General features: G+C 52.6%; 1 protein-coding gene across 14 annotated transcripts in view; it reads right to left on the reverse strand.

The window, feature by feature from the left end:
- The window catches only part of EBF3 (EBF transcription factor 3), a 117,485-nt gene that overhangs the window by 34,077 nt on the left and 73,408 nt on the right, over positions 1-10,000 (reverse strand). For 9 of the 14 annotated variants that reach the window (XM_028481670.2, XM_028481669.2, XM_028481668.2 and 6 more), the window contains exons 7-8: positions 5,183-5,264; positions 1,214-1,358 (exon numbers count right to left, since the gene is read on the reverse strand). In XM_028481670.2, the coding sequence (XP_028337471.1) occupies positions 1,214-1,358; positions 5,183-5,264 (227 nt within the window). The remainder of the gene's footprint in view (positions 1-1,213; positions 1,359-5,182; positions 5,265-10,000) is intronic. The other 5 variants (XM_055081270.1, XM_024121426.3, XM_055081268.1 and 2 more) reach the window with 1 other exon arrangement.

The following is a 10,000-nucleotide window of genomic DNA, read 5'->3' on the forward strand; positions in this document are numbered from 1 at the left end:
GAACCTCATTAGTGATGGTTACTAAGCAAAACACGCACCTACCTTCAGTGCATAGGAAGGAGATAAACAGTACGTCACAGGTTCTAATGACCCTGGCACCCAGGGCGACCTTTAATTATTATATTTTTGTTCTCTTACACCTTAGTCATTAATGTAGAAAAGCAAATTAGTTTATTTTTCTGGACCGCAGCAGATTCGCAAATCGCCTTCCAGTTGTTATGTCTGAATCGTATTTCATTCTGGTGACCTGCACGGGCGTCATTCATGCTCCTGTGCACGTGTCCGTCCGCCCCACGGGCGGCTCCGAAGTCCCAGACCTCAGTCTAGAGAATGTGTCCTCCAACTGCTTAGTTTTATGGGTTCTTTTGCTCTAAAGAATTTAATCATGCTGCTTTGTTTGCAACTCACTTCAAAACAGAAAAACAAAACAACCTCACATCACTTCCCCAACAACTCGTCTTGGTCAGAATCTCACGGTTTCCGTGAAATGCCTTAGAGAGGAAAGGACCTCATGCTGGAGGGGAGGGGACACGTGGCGGGACCCGCGCGTCCGCACGGAGCTGGTGACGGGGCGACTCGGGAAGGCCCAGGGTCTGCGTGTTGCTGAAGTCTGCCTTACACGCCTGCCTGCCCGTCACCCTCACCGGAATTCTTCTCTTTCAACAACAAGCAGTCCATCGCTCGAAAGCATCTGGTTGGCAACATTTTATGCCGTGTTTTTCCTCACCCCCTCCACCCATCCCCCACGCGTGAATACCCACGCGTGTGCACACACGCACACACACAGAGATCCGCTCTCCATGGAGGGCCAGGAGGTCCTTGAAGCCCATGAGCTCAGGCTCACGGGACCAGGATGTGAGCGCCACCAGAAGGTGCCCAAAGCATCTGGGGATGAGCCGGATGGGGGGCTAGACAAGCCAAAATAAAACCAAATACATTAAAACTGCAGGAAAAGCGCTCAGCAAAAGAAAGCTTAAACACAGACAAACCGATAAAGTGAGGGCCATGGCAGGTGAGGTGGGTGGGAAAGCTGAGACCACCAGTGAGGGAGGGGAGGGGGACGCCGGGGCGGGGGGCTCTGCCCCAGGGACGGGGGTCTGACCAGCGAGGGGGCCTGGTGGGAGCAACCGGGCATGAGTCAATGGAAAGGATGTGGCACAAAGAAAAAGAAGCACACGGCAAATTAACGAAAAGGCATGTCGCATGTGCCTACCATTTTCCAGATAAGGAGGGGCCGTACCTTCTGACGGGTCCAGGCGGCGCGCCCGCCGCCCGTGTTTGGAGTTGTTGTGGACAAACATGTTGTCAGACACGGCCAGCACGTGGCCGTCCACGTTGACCGTGGTCGACACGACAACCTGCAGAGACAAGCGCGGGTGAAACCGGAGTCGGGGGTGGAGGCGGGGCCCTGCCAGGCGTCAGGCCCCTCCGTGGGCGCCCCGGCAAGCCAGCCCCCGAGGTCTCGAGCCAGCGACCCGCTCTCGCTCCCGGATCCCCCTCGAGGCCACGTGCACGCACAGCGTTTCTGGCTGATGCAGTGTGGGGGCAGTTTTGCTGTGACTCACGACTGCTTCTCTTCCAGACCCGCTGCTGCACTAATTACAGTTTAATCTCCTGTTATGCTAACAAGTGAATTCAATCCACAGAAATATTCCTCTCACCATTAGCTTCAGAGACACCCCTCCAGCCACTCATTTTAAAGCTGCTGTTTTGATTGATCTGTTCACATATTGATTAGATAGTTTATCTAATTAAAATGAGTTCACTGGAGACTGTCCTTCCTGGAAGAGTTGTGGGGATTCAGAGTTGCCCCCCTCCCAAAAAAAGGCTTCATGGATCAGAAGCTGCTTCTGCTACCCACATCCTATCATCAAATGATCCCCGGGTCAATGTCACAATTACATCCAACGTCTGGTAATGAACGTTTTTGCATCTGAAAAGACCCGAGTTGAATAGGAATAAAATGGTTTCAGTGCAGGGAAAGTACCCTTTCTCAAGTTCATGGTGAAGGATGGCGAGGATGGCTAGAGCACCTGCTCTACCAAGGGAGTGTGATCCTGCTGGAGGGAAAGGCGCGGCCCTGAGGTCCAGGTTCGGGGGCGGGGGGGGGGGGGTGGCCGGGGAAGAGATGGGGGCCGGGCTCCCCCCCATGCTCAGTGCTTCGCAGAAGTAGAAAAGGAAGTCACGCTGGCAGGGACGGCCTCGAGGACCCCAGACGTCCTCCCAGGGGAGCTTGGAACAAGCACCCCAGAAATGGCACCCCCTACCTAATGGACCCAGGAAACTACACCGGCCTTGAGAGTTTCCTTGAACAGAGGTGGGTCTGTATACTGCATTATTTCCAGAATAGCTGGGGTAGCACAAATGTGAGCACAGGTTCAGTCTGGGTGTTACGGCAGGACCTGGGGGCCGGAGCCTGGATTGGGGGTGGAGAGAGCCCGGCTCTTTGCCATGTTGGGGCAGTGGAGAGGGCTGGCACCACCTAGAGAACCACGACCCCACGGAGAACAGCTGGGCAGGAGGGTGAGCACACGTCAAGACATGCCACGTATGGTGAGTTCAAAGCCACAGCTACAGTGGACCTCCGTTAATGCCGAGCCAGACCGATGCAAGATGCTAATAACAGAGGAGAGTCGGGGGGAGGGGAGGCCAGGGGCTCATGGGAATTCTTCACTGTCTGTGAAATTTTTCTGTAAACCTAAATAAAACTGCTCTAAAAAAGAAAGTCTTGGGCTTCTCTGGTGGAACAGTGGTTGAGAGTCCGCCTGCCGACACAGGGGACACGGGTTCGCGCCCCGGTCCGGGAGGATCCCCCGTGCCGCGGAGCGGCTGGGCCCGTGAGCCGTGGCCGCTGGGCCTGCGCGTCCGGAGCCTGTGCTCCGCGACGGGAGAGGCCACAGCGGTGAGAGGCCCGCGTACCGCAAAAAAAAAAAAAAAAAAAAAAAGTCTACTAGTTAAAAAATGATACATAAAAGTGATTGTAATTAAATACGATTTTTTACAAAGCAAAGCAGCACACTTATATGTAAATACATCCATGAGTAATTGATTTTTAATAAAAATCTCAGGCCCCACAAGAAGACTGTGAAGCAGGACCAGTACCCACTGCACCCACACCCCCGCAAAGGAAGGGAACACCTTCGCAGATGACTCTCTCTGGCGGTGGGCACTGCCAAGATCGTTAAAGTCTCCACAACGTCAGGCCCCTCTGTGCCTCGAAATAATGTCAGCGCCACCACCAGCATCCCCGGGTCCAGGCTCAGACGTCTCAGCATCATCTCTCTCAACTATCTCCGCTGCCCTAGCAGGGGTGGCTCTGACCCCACTCTGGGGCCACTACTCGCCTGGCAGCCTCTACGCAGGGGACGCAGGGCTGCCGGGGTCACAAAGGCACCCTCCTGGCAGCCTGTCCACCAGGCCCCGCCCTGGACGCAGGGGGACCTCTACTGACACTTCCCCCGAATGGGGTGCAAAGACACAGGACTAACACCGAGCCGCAGACTTGATCCTCTTTACATCCCTAGACCGTGATTGAGTTAAAGAAACAAGAAAGGGTAAAAATAAAAATAAAAAGGGACACTGTCTTTGCTCTGTCATCTCTATATAGGTCAGTCACCAAGGGAAAAGCATAGTTGAGCAGAGAAAGCAGACAAGCTGTGTTTGTTTCTCAGCCGGGCCGGCCCTGCGGTGCACCTACAGAAAGGTGCTGAGATTGTGGTGCCCACTGGAAACGTTGTGTAAGCCCTGACCTAGTGTTAAGTCCAGTTAAACCTCCTGAGAGGCAGAGAGATTAGCTAAAGAGAAGGAGGAAGTCCTTCTAGTAACTGCGGGCTCCACTTGCGACTGACGCAGCCTTCGGTCACTGGCGAGCCAATGTGTGGCCTCCACTCTGCTCGATGGATCAACGTGAAGCCTCGCGCAAGAGAAGCGGAATCCCGCCCCGCTGTCTGCGAGAGACACCGCCCCCAGGGTCAGGGCATGACTGTCAGCGGGGCCACCGGCTCCACCGCTCCGACTGGCTGGTTGGATGTCAAGACAGATGTCACATTTCGCCTGAAGACTGAAGCGTAACTTACATTTCTAAGAAAAAAAGCCTTGAGTGATTTGATGGTAAACTAGTCTAAACCCCGAAGAAGAAGTATTTGGTAACATCCAACCTAGCAGTGAGCTCCCAAATTCTTCTCTGGTGGGTAGGGGCCAGGAGCGGTTTTGGGTCCCAGCCCAGATATTTTTACAATTGAAATCAGCAAGACAGTCCATCGTGCGTGCTGAACACCCTTCACCCTGAAGTCACCTCCTAGTCATTCACAAACAAAGGCAAGAAAACCGTGACTGGATCAGAATTTATCCCTGAGCCCAAGTGGCTCTCCACACCCCTCTCCTCAAGAGGAAATCCTCTGATCTGAGGATAACTAACCAGAGGGCAAGTTAGCCTGGGTTCAGGAACACGGTCTCGCTCCGAGGTGTGGAATTAAGGAGGCGAGAACAGCCCAGCCTCAGGGGAGGGAGGCTGAGCTGGGGAAACATTCTGGAATTGGTAGAGGCCTGCATGGAACAGGGGCAGCCCCCTCGGTCCTGAGTACACCCCGTACATTACCTAGTGGTCCTCCCCTCCCACAGACCAACCCATCCCTAAGGAGGATCTTCAGCACGGGCTCCAAAGTCTAACCAACTGAACAAGCATGAACAGCGAGGTCCAACTGAGGAAACAGACTAAATGAGTGCTAACCTTATGAGGACCTTACTTGCAAACATCCTAGAACAGTCATTTTGAAACACACCCACAGGACTCCCCATGACTGAATGGAAGACAGACTCCACCCTAACCTACAGCTCTGATCACTCTGATTTCGGGGTACCCCGCAGCCCGGCACGGAGGCCCAGGGCAGTGGGCAGCCCCAGGAGGCAGAGGCACGCCCTGCCATCAGAGCACAAGCTCAGGTCACGTTTCCAAAGCCAGCTTCGCTTTGTCACGGGCCACGACTGGGCTCCATGACTCTGGCGGACTGAGGTGCCAGGTCATTTTTAAAGCATTCGATTTAAATATTCTTCCGCATGAGCCCATCCTGGCTCGTCTGCACCCAAGCCCCTGAGAACTAAAGATCGGTTTCCGAACAACTGCAACGTCAGGGGGTTCAACTTTCACAGCGTTAAGTCTGGACCACGGTCCAGAATCGTGTACCTGGAATCTTCGCATGTCCCGAGGGTTGCCTGCATTCTTCAAACAGTTCTGATTGCACTTGAGGAAAAACTTTAGAAAGAATCTATAAAAATACAAAAAATGGATATTTGTTAGGGTTATCAGACAAAAGACACAGACTTTTTTGAAAGACACTCTTGCATGGGGAGCCGACCCCATACCACCTGCTGGCTGCCCTGTAGGGAGCGATAGGGAGAGAGAGAACTCGGGAGAGGCCAGGCAGGCACCTCTGGGTCCACTGGCCACTGTGGAAGATCTCCACACAAGGAAGCAGTGACTTACATTTGTCTTGACACCGGCGGTTTCCAAGCTTTATAATAACAACCGTGACTTAAATTGGCCATTTCTCACCTGGATCTTTGCACGACCATTAATCACTGGGGACCTGTCCACCCCAGAGAGGGCTGCCGGCTTCAGCAAATAAAAACACAGGATATGCCGAGTTAAATTTGAATTTCAGATAAACAACGGAATAATTTTTTAGGCTAGGCCTGTCCCAAAGCGTACCTATCCTTAAATTGGCCATTTCTCACCTGGATCTTTGCACGACCATTAATCACTGGGGACCTGTCCACCCCAGAGAGGGCTGCCGGCTTCAGCAAATAAAAACACAGGATATGCCGAGTTAAATTTGAATTTCAGATAAACAACGGAATAATTTTTTAGGCTAGGCCTGTCCCAAAGCGTACCTATCCTAAAAAAAAAAAAAAAAAAAAAAAAAATTGTTTCTCCAAAATTCAAATTTAACTGGACGTGCTGAATTCTACCTGGCAACCCAAGCCCAGGGGCCATCACTGCCTAGGTAAACACACTTTTAAAGATGGGCTTTTCAAGTTACAATAGGTATGACTCTTAAGAGAAGATCTGGGGTGCTGTTTTAAGGGCAGCAACGAGTTCTGTGAAAGGCCTACGTGTGGTTTTAAGGGACCGATCAAGGCCCCCCCTCACCCCCCCCCCCATGAGGCAAGGAAACCGTTGCTTAGGGGGAGGGGACCAGGCGCTGCCCTGGCTGGAGGGGAGGCTAGTCGCAGAGCTGTTTCTGCTTCCCGCCAAGGCCTGGCCTTGTTCTGAAGCATGACGTTTCAGGGGTCCTGACAGAGTGTTGAGATGCTGTGACAGAAGCATCATCACCCTGTCCTCCCCATTCCCGCGTGCTCTGTGACAAACATGGAAGCTCTGGCTCACAACAGGAGCGCATGGACCCCGGGAGGCCTGGCTGCACCGCCAGCCACGGGACAACAGGGGGTCTCGGCCCCGCACCAGCTCGGCTCGTCTGGAGAAGGCCGCCCGCGTCCTGAGCCCCAAAAGGCTGGGGCCTCTGGGCTGACACCCTGTCCACAAGGCTACCAACAAATGTCTCCTCTACCTTCTTTCCAAATATCCTCCGTCCTACTGGTTGATGACTAGTTTTTGTATGAAGTTTCACACGATTTCCTTGACCTCAACCCGACAGTCAAGGTTCCCCGTGGCTGATTATCGTATCAGAAAATAAAAAGATTTGGGAGACTGAGACTCACGTCTCCAGCTGCATTCCCAACATACCACGGGCGACTTTCCACCAGGGCAGAGGAAAATCCGACTGATGGGAAAAAGAATAGTGGCCACTTAATTAAATTTCCTTACATCCCCACGCGGCCTCACTATTTTAGGCCAGAATTTACATCTTTTATTAACTCGCCTCACCTATACACTTAGCTCGCCGCGCCTCTGAACACCATCTGCCATCAGCGTACAGTAAGCTGCCCGGCCATCCACCCACCGATTTCTCCTAACAACCACGGTGCAATTAAGCTCCACGCACTCTGCAGCGAGGTAAATTAAGCGCACCTGCGGCCACCCTGCGCCCAACCGCATAAGGGCCTAACAAGGTGAGGGCGTCACAAAGTTATCGTCCTGTCAGGCAATTAGGTTCTCACTTTGGGGGCAGCCACATGGCGCAATTACGCCTCACATTACCACCCAGCTAATCTCCAGGCGGGCGCCGGCCGGAGCCGCTCATCTGCATGGAGCCGACTGGGGGAGATTCGTGTGGTCTGATTTCTCCCCCCTCCAGAGGAGGCTTCTTTAAATTCCTTGCTGTCTTTTTAGCCAGCTCTCACCCTTTCACCTCCCGGAGAGCGGAGCAGGCACGGAGCCTGAACGGCCCTCGCCGTGCATGGTCACTGAGGGCGTGAGCGGCCTGGCCCCCGTGGGCCTTGACTCCCGTCAGCTGCAGAAGTGGGCAAAGTTGGGCACTGGGCCCCCCCACCACCCCGAGCATCTCGGGGTCAGCTCCGGAGCAGGCGGGCGCGCGTGCGCACGCGCACACACGCTTAACACGTTTTGGATGCGTCGGCGACGGTAGGATTCTTTTCAAAGTTTCTCAAGAAGCAGCGAGAGGACTCAGAAAGACCTGCAGGTCTGGAGTGTACGGCCCTACGGAGCAGGATCCCTCCCGGGCACTCGGGCGCCCCAACTACACAAACGAAATAAGGCCCAACGTGCGTGGGAACGGACGCAGGTTGGGCCCTTACGGAAGAAGAGGAGCCTTGTGCTGCGTTTTCACCCTCGTTTCGGTTCCTCGAGGACTCAGTCAGGCCTCCTCGAGGTGGGCGGCACGGTCCAGCCAGCGCACGGCTCCTGACCCCGCGCCCCATCACGTGCGGAGCGAGCGCGTGCCTCTGCTAGCGAGGGCTCGCTGGCGTGGGGGCGTACGGGCAGGGTGAGAAAGGAACGCGGAAGTCAAACGGTAGTTCTCATCCTTTACTCAATTACCCTTTAATTGGCTTTTTTCTACGAAATATCTGACAGGCACTTTACATATCTCACTTCTAGAGTCTGGTACACAAAGGATTTAATACTCTTGTTATGAAAGGAAAAATCTTTCCTATGTCAGAAAATCTTTGGCTTTAACACCAATAAACTATTACTGCTAACCATGGATTTGCTGCTCGATGGCAAAGAGGCGATAAAAATTCTAACCTGCCATTAGTACATTATGCTTAATTGTGTACAGTGTGCTCCTGGCTGCATCTGTTGGCCCGTCATCAAAATGACCATTATGTACACTAATTCCCTGACCCTGTCTTTATTTCCCTAAAGAGTCATCATCTTTCACAGCAGGTACCAGAGTAAATCAAGCTTGAAATATGGGCTTTATTTACTTGTTTCTCCTAGGCAGGAGGGGAAGCAGCAGCTCAGGGCAAACTGCTACCCATCAGTCGAAAACTCCTCAGTAACGTTCCGCTCAGAAACGGCGCACAGAATCCCGGAAAGTTCTCAGCAGCGATCAGAAGGCAGAAAGGTGTGATCTCATTACTTTGGAAGTCAGGTTTCCTCTTTTAGGGCCCGCGGGGGTTAGCAGAGAAGCCACGTGGGTGATCTCCTTCGCTCTTAGGAGAGCTGGTAACAACGGGCCGCCTCTCCCGACTCTGGGGCATCCTGGGAAGATGGGCCCAGGGGCCCTCTAACTGGGAGGCAGGGATGGGAGAGCTGCTGGGTCCAGCCACTGAGAGCTTGAGCCTGAGCTGCAGACTCCAAGGCCGCCCTCCCTTCTGCAGGGACACTTATGCTCAGCAGAAAGTTCAGCTTGGTCTCGGTGGCATCTGTGCCAGCATCCTCCCCAATAACGCCAGTGCCCCCCGGAAGCGCTCAGCGGCAGGACACGGGCACCTTCGGCGGGGCTCGAACAGCAGGACTGACCGTGTTAGCTGGAGCCCACTCCGGGTATCACGCTTAGCTAAGGGGCAAGTCCTCACCTCAGTAACCGATTTCAAAGTCTGCTCCCCTTCTGTGTGTTTAAGCTATGAATTAGTTCATTTATATTTACTTTTATGAAGCTGATTAACCAGGGCTTCTCTATCTGATGAAAATCATTTTAATTGTAGCGTTAGGCTCCTGTGTAATATCCATTACATTATGAACTGTTTAAATTCTACATGGGTATTGTGTAAATTGGCCCTTTGTGGGCCAGCAGGCAATTAGGACCAAACACACTCTCCTTTAAGCGGCTGCAGAACTTTGTGGTGTTGTTCAGGACAATCAGAAACAAAGGAGGCTGTTTAATTGTAATTTAATGGAATATCAAGGAGTCCGTGGCATTAGACGCTGGCAACAGAGAGCAGGAGAGAAAAATTAACTGCAATTATGTTTGATTAAAGCTATCCTTCTCAATAATCAGCGGTCCTGACAGGCCATAGGGCTCTGGTGGGTTCCAGGATGGCAAAAGGTGTTGAGCAATATTAGGCCCAATAAAGGGGGTATTAGCATAGCTAATTACAGCCCTGCAAAACCTGTAAAGGGGGCCTCTGTGTATTGTAATGTGTGAAGTAATTGGCCAAGGCCGTTATCAATTACATAAGGAATGAATTTGGTTTGTCAGAGAAAAGCTGATGAGAGCATCTCATCTGACACCAGCCCCTTCCCTCCTGTTTCCCAGTAGCTAAGAACTTGCCCACTTTCATCAAAAGCTGCAACTTACCAATGGCCAAATCACTGACACAATTATCTTGCCAGCAGCGTCAGGTAATTAATACCCACCCATCCTCGCCGCCTTCCGTGCACTTCTGTTCCTCACCTAGCTGAAGCCACTAATCATGTAATGGTGATTTCTTTCCCTCTGGTCAAAGGAGAAATGCACTGTCTCCTTAGAAATGCAGCGGGCTTGGCGTGCGCACCCTGGTGATTGAGGAGAAAAAAGAAACTTGGAGCTGTCTCAGCGGCTGTTCTTTGCATGCGGCTCTCACCTGTGTCTGAAACTACCTATTCGCACGCAGCATCTCGGGAAACGCTATAGGCAGAGACTTGAAAAAATTTTTTAAC

This window comes from Physeter macrocephalus, chromosome 20 (assembly GCF_002837175.3).
Source record: "Physeter macrocephalus isolate SW-GA chromosome 20, ASM283717v5, whole genome shotgun sequence".
NCBI lineage: Eukaryota > Metazoa > Chordata > Mammalia > Artiodactyla > Physeteridae > Physeter > Physeter macrocephalus.